The 13558-nt window shown below is 39.2% G+C and overlaps 1 protein-coding gene across 7 annotated transcripts in view; it reads left to right on the top strand.

Moving 5' to 3' along the window:
• tfec (transcription factor EC) overlaps positions 1-13558 on the top strand; it is a 37813-nt gene that overhangs the window by 18109 nt on the left and 6146 nt on the right. For 2 of the 7 annotated variants that reach the window (XM_078798963.1, XM_078798954.1), the window contains 3 exons: positions 11378-11614; positions 11812-11913; positions 12955-13075. In XM_078798963.1, the coding sequence (XP_078655089.1) occupies positions 11378-11614; positions 11812-11913; positions 12955-13075 (460 nt within the window). Of the gene's footprint in view, positions 1-6479; positions 6617-7510; positions 7650-10593; positions 11107-11377; positions 11615-11811; positions 11914-12954; positions 13076-13558 lie in introns of those variants that run through there. The other 5 variants (XM_078798964.1, XM_078798975.1, XM_078798969.1 and 2 more) reach the window with 5 other exon arrangements.

Below are 13558 nucleotides of genomic sequence, written 5' to 3'. Positions count from 1 at the left end.
GGGTGTGTTGGCGTAACTTTGTCCGCATGCAGCACGTGACTCGCTGCACCAAACTATGACACAGACGTCTGCTGCAATGTTTTTCCACCCCCCCCCCCCCTCCTCAAACGAGTCGAGCTATAATTGCCGCACATGCAACATTTCCCATACCTGGGTGAGCCATGTCAAGCAATTAATACCCTGAAATACGCCTTTTAAGTGAGTCTTTTGGTCTCTTGGGCTCCCCCATTGTGATGAAAAGATCGATGTCGTCTCACGTTAGCCTCGCACAGGTGCCCGCACACACACACACACACACACACACATAAGATCATTACGGTAACCATAGATGAAGAGAACGAGACAGCGAAAGAAACATCAAGGCAGAGGAGATGAGACGGAAACAGAATAATTTGTGTAAATATGTAAATGGAGATATACTAATAATAAAGTTACGAGTGAGAAAGTTCGAGGCCAGTTGAGAGTGTTTTTTCTTGCCACATAATGTAGTTGTATGTTGAAATAATAGTATTATGAAGCAATGCCAGCATTAGCATCAATTAGTCAGGCTGTAGTAATCATGCCAGGCCACTAGTTAGCAGTGTCACTGTCGTAAACAACTATGCTGTTACAATATTTCCATACTTTTTGCACCTATTTTGGACGTCTGCGGTTGTTTTTCTCATATTAGCAACAGTATTAGAACAGATGGCCTTTACATGTACAATAGTTTCGATATTTTGGCGCCAAAACAACAGTTCTGGTTGTGCACCCTTGCAGGTGCTTTGTTGATTCCAGTCGCTACGTGCTTTAAAGTGCAATGTCGCCCACTCACTCTGCTTCTTCCTCTTCTGGGCAACGACTGGGAAGAGCAGTGTTGGCATTCTTCCCGCTCCCGTTCAAGCAGTACTGAGATAACTGAGCAGAGTAAAAAAAAAAAAAAAAAAAGAAACACCACAAAGTGCTCTTTTGTGTCTGCAGTACAAACCGTACAATATTATTCGGGTAAGGTCAACGCTTGATCTAATGTTCTGCTTAGTTCTCATTAAAGAGCTATTGCATTATTTCATTTGCCACAATTGAGTTAAAGGCGGAGTGAGGAGGAGGAGGAGGAGGAGAAGAAGAAGAAGGAGGGGAAGGAGGTGGAATTCACATATTGTATGCCCCCCAAAAGCTTTTGAACAGTGCTGGCTGCACAAATGCGGTTAGGATGCTCTTCTTGATGCCATATTAAGCTTCAAAGTTGAGATTTTGGAAATGCTCTGATAGTGATTTCCACTCTAGTTTGGCCGAGTTAAACAGCGCGAGCATCCTCAGGGCGCTGCCCTCCCAACATTTCCAAACTTATTCTGTCTTGCGTCTCTTTGCCTGTTGGCACATGGAGTCAAAGGCCATTTCCACGTGGTATTCCTCCCTCACTTCTTATTAACCCTTCTGCTGTGTCAATTCAACATACAAGTTGGCTTTATGTTCAAATCTGTCCTATTATCTACAGATAGGATCTACACATCTCTGACTGTCAGCCAAAGGAGAAAAAAGTTTTTAAAAATAGCATATTTTTGTAATTAGAGTATAGAAAACCTGATTATGTCTTTCTAAATACACTTTTAACATTATTAGAGCCCCAAAGACATAAAATAACACCCCTATAGTCACCTTTACACTCCTATTATTGTTTACACTGCAGAGACTTGAGATGGCCGCTAGCCAGCGAGCTCACAAGCTACCCTAAAATTTAATTCTTCTAAATTCTTCAGAAGCCCAAAACTTACCACTTCCACACGGAATGGGAGGATAACTTTTTTCAACTGCTATTTTATATTACTCGTATGAACCCACCACGGCGAACACCTACTTCCATCATACATAACATTTATTCAAGCTTGGCAGGACTGGGATTGGCACAAGTGACCAATAAATTCTGAGGCTCAGAGTTAACCTCATGATATTATGAGCAAGACAATAGATTCTTACAAAAATGTGAATGTATCCGAAGACACCAAATGTACTGTGAAGAGGGACTCGCACGGAACCTCACTCACTACAGTGATGCAAATAATGCATACTGAGGTTCAGAGCTAACCTCTTTCACATGAACATGACAGTAGATTTTCGTAAAAAGTAGCCCGGTATTCGTCAATTCCATGAAAACCAATCAATCCCATGATGTGTTCTCAAGATGTTACAGTCAGACAAAGACTGGGGGAACTTCACTCCATTCCCATACATCCTTCACCATTAACATATATGCATAAACTGCAACATACAGAACATCCACTCACTCACCAGACACTGCATTAGGTACTCCTGCATCTACCCGATTACTTAAAAAAAGATGATCTTGGTCATGGCTTTTGTAATGGAAGTGATGAGACTCTGTAATGTGCCTAATATTATGTCCCGTGCACAGCAAGGATGTACGTATATTCACGCACGTGCAAGTCTTCTAAAACACAGAATTCTTGTGAGCGATCTAACCAATTTAGCTGCAAAAATCCTGTTATTCTATTTGGCTAATGATATCTGACATAAGCACGCATACTCAAACCTCCTTTTTCTCCCCGCGCTCTTTTATTTTGGAATCTGTAAAAGTTGGAAGTGCAAAAGTGTGTAATCATGTGGAAAATACTTTCTTTCCACTTGTTTGAGGTTCCCTTACACACTCGTGAGCACTGCTTGGTGCAAAAGTGGTATTGTTCTTTTGGCAAATTCCATAATATTCCACCATCCCTTGTTGGAATCTAATTTGAGAAGATATTTTTTTTGTCCATTAGTGTATTTAATCCATGAGGCTTTACTTAATAATCATGTAGATACAACCATTAGCATGGAATTATTTATCTTTTTTTTTGCAGTGACAGGGATTTCATAGCATAGATGCATTAAGTACAATATTATTATTATAATTATGAATATTTTTACAGTACATTATCAAATATGACTCATGGGTTGTCTTGAGAAATCATTATTTGTGCAATATTTTTTGTACATACTAAATTCATTAGTGAAACTGCACACCAAAACAGGTATTTGGGCTGTAATGTAAGCATAATCCAAACCAACTACGTCATGAACACGGTTAAAATGGCCACCATCTTTAATTCATATGATCGTCATTAAAGGTGCAGTGGTGCCATGTCCATTATGCATTCCTTTTCTAGCAGGATAAAACAGCCCTCAGATGTGCGAGCCGCACTTTGATGCGCGGTCTCAGAAGCCGGGCCGGCTGTTACAGGAAGTCCCTGATGTTTAAAACATGGCGCGGCGCCACTAACAAAGGTGAGCACTTGTGGCTCGGGCTGAGGAATTTTGGTTCCACGCGGCACGAGTTTTACGAGCGGCACACGATACACAAGAGGGCGAGGGTTAGAAAATTAAAAAGTTACCAACAACAGGGGCACTCACACCGTAAATTATACCAGCTGGGGAATGGCTCACTGGGTGAGTAGTTACCGAGTACTTACTAATGAGGAGCTAATGAGTAGTTACTGAGGAAATAAGGCACATCAATTTAGAGTATTTACTAATGAAGAACTGATGACAAAGGCAAATACATTTAGAGAAGTTACTGAGGAGGAACTATGGCACATACATTTTGAGTGGTTACTAACAAATAAGACACATACATTTAGAGTAGTTGCTGGGGAATTAATAAGCAGAGTTGTTACTTAGGAACTAAGCTATACACATTTAGAGTAGTTACTAATCAATAATTACTGAGGAACTAATGACTAAGACATTTAGAGTAGTTACGGAGAAACTAATGAGTAGAGTAGTTACACAGGAACTAAGGTAGAAGTTTAGAGGTTTAGAGTAGTTACTAATAAAAAAACTAACGCTGAACTGAGGCGCATATATTTAGAGTACTTAAAGGAAACTAATGAGGAACTCATGAGTAGTTACTGAGGAACACATGTATTTTGAGTGGTTTAGTAACGAATAAATAATGACTAAGACACATACTTTTAGAGTAGTTGCCAAGGAACTAATAAGTAGAGTTGTTACTTAGAAACTAAGCTATACACATTTAGAGTAGCTACTGAAAACCTAATGAGAAGAGTAGTTGCACAGGAACTAAGGTACAGTAAATACATTTAGAGTAGTTACTAATAAATAACTAATGATGAACTAATGACTAAGGCACATACATTTCGAGGACTTACAGAGAAACTAATGGGGAACTGTGAAGTGTAAAGTAGTTACTGAGGAACTAAGGCACATACATTTTGAGTAGTTACTGATGAAGAACTAACAAGGAAGTAATGACAAATGAACATACAATTAGAGTAGTTACTAATGAAGAACTAACGAGGAACTAATGACCAATGAACATACATTTAGAATAGTTACTAATGAAAAACTAACAAGGAACTAATGATCAATGAACATACATTTAGAGTAGTTACTAATTAAGAAATGGCAAACTAATGACCACGGCACATACATTTAAAGTTGTTACTAAGGAACTAACAAGTAGAGCAGTTACTGAAGCACTAAGGCACATACATTTAGAGTAGTGACTAATACTAATGAGGAACTAATGAGTAGACAAGTTACTATTGTGTGTCGCTGCTCTATAGGAGTCCACAACTCAATACAAGGGGTCGAAAAATGAGCACAATAGGTAACCTTTAAGTTCTTGCATGAATATCTATGGCATTGTCCTGGCAAAAAAATGAACCAGTCTGAGCTATTTTTGTTGTCATCATTCTATTTGTCTATTTATCTTTAGATGTGCCAGGCATTAAAACAAAACAATAATCTAAAAAAAACAAGGTGGTCTAATCATTTTTCCATGAGCTATGGGTCAGAGCTAAACTGAGCCTTACAACAACTATTGTGAAAAACTATTAGAGTTGGGATTGAAATACTTTGATTGTAAAAATCCATGAGTCATCCATCCCTTCGACACGACTCGTCAATAATCGTCAAACTCATTTACAACGGTATCAGACACAAGCGCACGCACACGAGCCTCAGAACAAGGAGGAACATTTCTTTGGCCGTGGCGGCTAGAATGAAGCTGAGCTTAATGAAATGATCCGCGTGTGTGGAGCAACTGATGATGAAGACGTAGCGTAGCTTATTGTGTGTTAAAGGGGAACGTCTCCAACAATTGTCCTGACTGGACTTAATGACATTGGCATTTTCAAACAGGGAGAGAAAAGAGTACAGAAGGTACTAATGTAGTGATTAAGGAAGAAAAGAAAGAAAAAAGTCATGTTTGTAATTTGTAGATTGTCGTAAAAAGTTAGTCTTGTTAGAGAAAAGCACTGGAAGGGTGTAACAGAGAGGTAGTGGAAGAGGCTCAGAGCTAACTTCAATACACTTGAACCAAAACACACAAACAAAATATTACATCAATTACAGTCAAACTTCTTTTTTCCTGTGTAATCGTATGACTTGTTTTTTTTCAATGACTGTCTTGGTTTTCGATGCTTGTGACTCACGTTTGTGTCCATGCATTTTTTTTAAAGGGGTGTGACTGCTAAATGACCCACATGTCAAATGAGATCGGGAGTTTGGTGAACTTGCTTACCGGTAACCCGGATTAACTGCATTAAATTGCCTCGGTTTTCAAACATTTCAGGTTTTGTCAGCCATTTTTTTAACAAATTAACAAGAACTACAAGAAGTACTACGAGAAGTACAACTGTATACAGAGGTGCTTGTGTATGCGTGGGTTTTCTCCAGGTACTCCGGTTTCCTCCCACATTCCAAAAACATGCTAGGTTAATTGGTGACTCCAAATTGTCGATAGGTATGAATGTGAGTGTGAATGGTTGTTTGTCTATATGTGCCCTGTGATTGGCTGGCGACCAGTCCAGGGTGTACCCCGCCTCTCGCCCGAAGACAGCTGGGATAGGCTCCAGCAACCCCCGAGACCCTCGTGAGGAAAAGCGGTAGAAAATGAATGAATGAACTTAACTACTACAGTATGTGAAATTACATTAAAAGGAAACGCTTAAAAGAGAAGTACTGAATCCTGAGGCTCAGAGCTAATGTTTTATGATGAACAAGCCAGTAGATTCTTGTTAGCTGAATGGATTAAAAAATCTGCTTCAAAGATATTGAATATACATACATATATATGTATGAATAAACAGGATAGCACAATGTATAACAACCGCAGGATATGGACTAAGCACTACTTTATATAAAAATCTTTATATAAAAACTTTATACGTATGTTAAATCGAGAAAGTCACTGAAGATCTTGCTGGACCTTTTTGTTGGCATCTGATGGCTAAAACAAAGACCCACAAGGGAAGTGGCTTTCATGGAGATAACCTGGGAGAATGTGCTGAATGTCCTGCAGGAAGGAAAAAGTGTGGCATGCAGAAGAAGCAGTGTGGACTTATTGAGCATCACACACACCCCAACCGCCATGAGCATTTCTGCTTCAGTCAGGTCTTTCTCACAGGAAACGTCCCCAAATAAGCTGATGTGTCATGCCTTCCTTTCCTCTCTGATATTTCTGCAAAGCTTCTTTCTTTTCTCTCCTAACGGCGAGACGATTTTGCGGTTTGGGGTGCACAGATTTTGCGGTTCTCCTGTGATGGGAGACGCCGCGGACGCCATGAGTCGATGTTGCTTGGTCAAAGTGCTCACTCTGACAGAAATTCAGCTGCTGCAGGTAGGCCGCTTTTGGACGCGTCTGCACCGTGCATATAACGCCTTGGGTACTGACAAAATGGAGAGGAGACAGAGTGACTGATAGAAAAGTATTGGATTCGGTGGCTCAGAGCTAAACTTTTATAATGAAAAAAAAGAAAAACAGATTCTTGTAAAAAGTAGCCTAGCAACCGTCTAAACCTGCACCAAAGATAGAGGTACTGACATGCTAAATGTTACCACTGTGGGAACCTCACTCCATTCAATATAGTGTAAAGAATTCGCAAAAACTGTGCAATGAAATGGAATGTTATCACGAAAAAGTATAACAGAAAAGTAGTGGAGTGTAGTGCAGAGCAATGTTCTTGTAAAAAAGTAGCCTGATATCAGTCTACATGTGCTCCAATGAGAGAGCTAAATTTTGCCGGCTGGGGGGAACCTCGCTCCATTGACTACAGTTTATACATAGAATGCAACCAAATGACATCAAATAAGATTTTATTTAAATTTAAGAGAACAAGTGTAACACAAAGGGAGTGGATTTGGAGGCTCAGAGCTAAACTTTTATGATGTTCTTCAAAATGTTGTTTATTATCTCATGAATGAAGACCCCCGCGGCAAAGATGACACGGAAGTACTGACATGCTAAATTCCGACAGTGACACGTCGTCCATGCGCAAGTAGCGGTTAGTGTCCTTGCTTAATATCACAGGTGGACATTTTCAACTAAATCATCTTACAGAAAGTAAATCCGTCCCTCCTACGGGGTTTTGTCCACAATGTGTTCATGTTAGCTCGTGTTTCATAAACAGCTGGCCTTTTCTGAAGTGAAAGGAGAACTTGAGTAAGACTGAAACTTTGTTGCACAAGAGCTTTTGAAAATCTTTTAAGGAGACTCCATTGAGTTGTCCTCTTTAGAGAAGCACTTCCATGGGACTCAAGATGTTGAAAGTAGTATTTCTTTAATATATTTCAATACAGCATGTTGAAGATTGAAAAAATATGTATATTTTTTTAAATTAGAAGAGGAATACATTGCCAACTTCTAATGCACGGTATGGTATGGACATTTACTGACAAATGGATATGGTATGTTTTTATGCTTTGTCAGCGTCTTGCTAGCACACCTCAGTTTTGACCTGGGGGTGGTAGTATAAATGTGTAGTAGCTGTAGCTGGAAAAAGACCTTCTGATTACTCATGAGAAAGATTTAATACATAAAGACTTGAATTTTGCACAAATTTTGAAGTTACTTGAAAAAAATATATCATTTAATAATAATAATAAAATGTATACTACTACTACTACTACCAAGCCTCTCTCAGCTGGTATCGGCTCCAGCATACCACCACGACCCTAGAAAATGAATGAAAAATACAAAATAGAAGCAAAATTGGGAGAATTTGATCATACTTGTGGAGTTACTTGAAAAACCTAGTACATAATAAAACTAAAATAAAGTAAAATTGCATCATCAACCCTCCTATTGTCCTTGAGTAACCCTATTTTATGTTTCACTCTGTTGTTTAATCAGTTTCCCGTACATTTCTCATATTTGAATTTTCATCAGCTTCTCCGCCATCTTTGTGGAATTGTTTTTCCACTTACATGTTGCTGGAAAATTGTCCTGTTTTAACTTTTAGTTTGATTTAATCAACCAAACATGCAGTTGTTTACATATTTACGTATTTCAAATTGACAAATATGACATGAACTATGACAATATGCGGATGGACATTCTTTGTTGTTATTTCCGAGTTGTACATTTGGAGGTTTGTTGTCTGCAGGTCAGTGCAAACAGTGCAAACGTGTGCAAAAATAGGCGTGAACCAGCGACCTCAGCAGCGTGGAACACTGCCTCGTTGTTGCAGCAGGTGTCTGCACAGCTCAGCATCCCCAAAGAGAAACACTCAAGTGTCTCAAACGACACTATTGAGACAAAAATCCCAAACTTGGGGCCTGGATTGATTGCATTCTTATCTCATTGCTGTCGCTACGTGTTTGCGTGTGTGTGTGTAGGGCATTGATAATGCTCCGGCATGTCCTCTTCACACATGCACAGACACACCATTGTGGAGCTGAGCTTCTGCGACTGAAGCACCATAACCCCTCAAATCTAATCAGATTCCTTTAAGTGGATAACAAGCGTATCTCCGGCATTTACAGTAGCGCAAACGGCAAAGTGAAACCAGAACAGTGTGCTATCACACACACAAGACCGTGATGCCGTGCCCTTTCGCTGTCCCTGGCAAAAAATATATATATGGATTGACTCACAAGTGGCATCTTGTTTGGAGCCAATGAGGGGAGATAGGAGTTCTCAGTCAGCACTGACAAGTTGAGTATTGTGAACAGGTCCTTCTCAGTTAGATGGATGCCTGCATGGCCAATCAGTTGTGGAGGGGAATTTGCTGTTTTTTTGTGCTAGTGACGCTTTTATTTGGGCTCTGGAAACAGAAACTTACTTGTGGGCACGCTGAGGAAGTAAATACTGCATTGTGTGCCTTTAAAAATCGGCTGAAAGGTTTCAATTTCTTGTGTTCTTGTGAGAATTTACTCGGAAAAGTTACTATTTCCAGCAACATGAACATTAACCCCTCGCAATGATGTTCCACAAATATGGCAGACATATTTTTTTATGCCAAAATACTATATATATATTCTATATATTAATATTGATTTAATGACAAATACTACTGTTAATAATGACCTTACCAATGAATTAATAAAAGTTTTTTATTTTTATATGCAAGAATATCAATATTTTCAATATTTTGATTGCTAGAATATCAAAAGGCACTATATATATATATATATAATTATAATAATAATTGTTAAAAATAATAATGAATTTAATATATACAGGTATATAAATTACATTATGTATAAATATATAGTATAATGTTTAACAATTTATTTAATACTATAAAATAATATTGTATTTATATATTTGATTTTATTTACCACTCGTAGTTTTTTTTAATTAGTTATTCTAATAATTATGATAATGACAATCATGATATGTTTTTGTTTATGTTTTTCATTTGAATTTACTATAATATGTATTGCTTATTTTTAATTTACTACCATTCTTCTAAAATATTTGTCTTATCTACATATAACAATATTTTTAATTGAATTTTTTTTACATTTTTTAGTTTTTAACTAATAAATAATATATTTTATATAAATAATTAATATACTTTGTATTTTTCGTTTACAATTAATTACCATTAATTTTAATTTACACTACAAATTACAATAATGACAACAAAAAAGCAACAATAATAATGTAATATTACTGTGTTTGTTATTTTTATTAATTAAATTATTACATATTTTTATTGACCATATATTTATTCACTAGAACTACTACTACTGATAATAATCATGACAGCAACTACAGTAATAATAATAATAATTTAAGAATAATAATTAATAATATTAATATTAAATTAATAATATATTAATAATATATTAAATTAATATTAAATTAATAATATTATCTATTCATTCATACAGCATGTGCTTCCAAAACTAGCCCGGGTTAGCCATCATGTATAAATACCATTAAGTTCATCCCAAACCTTTTATAGTGCTAAACTATTTGTCCAAATTCCAACTAAAAGGATGACAAAGAAGTGTTTGGGCGTCTTTACTATGTAATGTTAGGAACAAAAGGCGCTTTTATATTAATCCAAAAAGCAGACATCCTGATAGCAAAAATAATGTCATTCTTCTGAGCGGTCAAACATGAGGTCAAGCGACATTGTGTGGCAAACTGAGTGACACACGTTGTGAATGGATTGGCTTGGCTTTGTCAGGGAGGACTATTTGTTTCGAGTTCAGGCAAGTTCATATTGTGTTTTTTTCTTTTGTCTTTTACCTGTGGTGGATGAAGACATCAGTTTATTATTAGATCTGCTTCAAGTGTTCATAAGATGTCATTTTTAAGGGGAAATATAACGCCTGCTGTATACAAAGACCTGAAAATAGCTTTTATTGACGCTATTGTTTTGCAAAAGCGATCGCTCTAAATGCCGCCTGGTTAAAAATGGCATAAGTGGAGTTATTTAAAACTCCTATTGGAGAACAAGGGTCAATTGTGCTGCCGTTACCCCTGGAGCAGGCAAAAGAGGACCTTGGGAGCAGAGCGCCGATTGGCCAGCGGGTCAGAAAGGGGCGGTCTCAGTGAATTAGTGATAGACGCTAAAGGCAGACGTCCTGCAGTGATCAAACCCCGGGTGATGTGACAGTGGTGTGTTTGAAGTGATTGTCATGCTATGCAACATCAAGGCTTACCCCCAGCTTTGGGCCTAATTAGTTCACTTAGGGCCCTTTATAAGGGACACTTCGAGGGGACACACTGAGGAGACAGCAAGCAGAGGACCTGGATCTGTAAATTACAGCAAAAAACAATCAAATTTGAAGACTTTTTGCGCCTCGCTGAGAATGCCACACTTATCTGACTGCAGCTACTTCACTATGCGGGACGCCACGAGAGCTTCAAATGTAAGACAGGGAACGTTTTTGTGTCACTTCTCAGTCCAAAATTGTTATGGATTACTTTATTTCTTTAAGAAATTTATATGAAGTGCACAATTTGCACAATTCAAATTTCAGAATAGGAGTAGGAAGAAGCAGAGCTTATGTAATCCTGCTGTAAACATGAACAGAAGCGAAGGAAAAAGATAAAATATGAAATAGAAAGAATTCGAAGAAACGGCTGTGACTCACGAGCATTTCTCGCAACACTCAGCAGCCGTGCACACCCTCCCCGCAGGTACAGAACCAACTGGAGACCTCCAAGTTCCACCTCCACCAGAGTCAGAACCAGCAGGTCAAGCAGTACCTGACGCTGGGCTCCAAGTTGGCCTCTTCGGCCGTGCCCCAGCCGCCGCTGCCGCCGCACCCCCACGCCCCCATCATGAGGAACGGACACATGGCGTCCGTCAACGACCCCGGCAGCAACCCCGGCAGCCCCGTCACCCTCATGAGCATGGGCGGCCATGACAGCGAGGTAAGGAAGTGAAATTGTATGGGGGATGAAAACCACATCGCGGTCTTGTGGGGGGTGTTTTTTCACAATGATGACACGTCTTCCCGTTACTGGTCTCAACCCTCCCGCATTCTTTTATTATGATATAAGAATCTCTGACGTGCTCATCAATAACATCTGAATAAGATGTAACGGCTTCCATGACTGTGTTCTTGTAGTTCCCCATGGATGAAGTTATCGATGACCTTATCAGTCTTGAATCGGGCTTCAAAGATGGAGGCCTGGATTGCATGGAGCCTAACATCATCATGCAAAACAATGTAAGTATGCATCGTCTTCATTATTTGCTTTTTCCAAAGGCTTTTCAGGAGTGGTGGAGGGGTTGGTTTGGTTCTATCTTTGAGGTCAGCTTAAGTCTCAAGATGAGTCAAAGTTCAGCAGGGCTTAGCGACAGTTCCCAAGACGCTTTATTTACACGAACTAGCCATTATGGACACGTTGGATTGTGCAAATGTTCTTAAATGTACCCGTGTTAAGCGTGTCGGAAAAAAGAAACTAAAGCACACGGAGCGAAAGAAGACAGTGACGTGAGACACTTTAATGGGATTTTTCTGGAATGATACCATGTCGGAACGTATCAGTTCAGGCACGTTAGCATCTGAGATGGGAGGGGTCCTTGTGAATTGTTGGGGTTTTGATAAGCGACTCCTTCTTTGGTGAGATAGCACCAGAAAAATGCGCTCCTGTTTTGTTTCCTCTGTCCTTACATGTTGTGAAAGGGGGGGGGTCGTTCTTTTATCACTGAAAATCAATTATACACATTTCTATACTCTGAATTAAAACAATGCTGTTCACAGGAAGTGAGCAGACTACCAGAAACTGGGGTAGGAATCAATAAACTCTGCTTCTTCCTACTCCTTTTCAGCCATGTTCAATTGTTCAAGTGTAAATGTAACGCAAGTATATTGGAATAAGAAACAAATATGGAGAGGTTAAAGAGCGGCGGCACGCTACATCTTGACCCCTGACCTGTGAAAAGGCATCATTATAGTTGAGATGGAGCAAGGAAAACAGTTTGGTCTCTGTTTCCAAGCAGCTCCATAATTTTTTGAAAAAAAAAAAAAGTTTTATTTTCAACAGAGGATATCTCTGTTGAGTGCAATGGCGGCATGAGCAGAGGTCATGGGTAGACGGGAGCCTGTTTGGCCTCGTTTCAGTTGTTTTTACTCATTGTGATGCAAGATAAGCAATTTGCATGACTAACCCCCTCCTGGAAGGTGGGGGCGCGGGGGTCTGGGTGTCCGCCATGCCTACAAGGCTCCCATGAGCCGCTATTTAAACGTGTCTTCTTTCCTCCTCAGGTGTCTCTCAGTAGCAGCATGCTGGACGTGTATGGGGGTGAACAAGGTATGAACCCCCGTAATGGTGGACTGAGTCCCACATCTAACCCCACAAAGCTCACAGTAAAAAGGGAATACACAGGTATGGACTCATACCGTACATATAGCGCGAAAGTTAACAGCTACACAGCAGATGGACAATTCATTAGGTACACCTGCTTTATCCCTCAAAAACAGCTGAAAAAGACGAGACGTCTTATATTTGGGTTCTAGAAAAAAACACTTGAGTCATAGCTTTTCCTCTTGTCACTCACGTACACTAGCAACCTAGAGAGATGCATATGCAGAACAGTGCTTTCTGTCCTGAAAAAAATACAGCTTGTCTTAAATATGGGGTGTAGAGTCACCACTTATATTGAGTCAGAGCTTTTCCTCTTGTCACTCACGTACACTAGCAACCTAGAGAGATACATATGCACAACAGTGCTTTCTGTCCTGAAAAAAATACAGCTTGTCTTAAATATGGAGTGTAGAGTCACCACTTATAATGAGTCAGAGCTTTTCCTCCTGTCACTCACACACCCATCAGCAACCTACACAACATACAGCCCTGAGACATTACCTT

This window comes from Doryrhamphus excisus, linkage group LG2, assembly GCF_037039965.1.
Source record: "Doryrhamphus excisus strain RoL-2023G ecotype Guam linkage group LG2, RoL_Dexc_Guam_v1.1, whole genome shotgun sequence".
NCBI classification, from domain to species: Eukaryota; Metazoa; Chordata; class Actinopteri; order Syngnathiformes; family Syngnathidae; genus Doryrhamphus; species Doryrhamphus excisus.
Note: the sequence above shows the minus strand (reverse complement) of the source record. Positions and strands in the feature narration are given on the sequence as shown.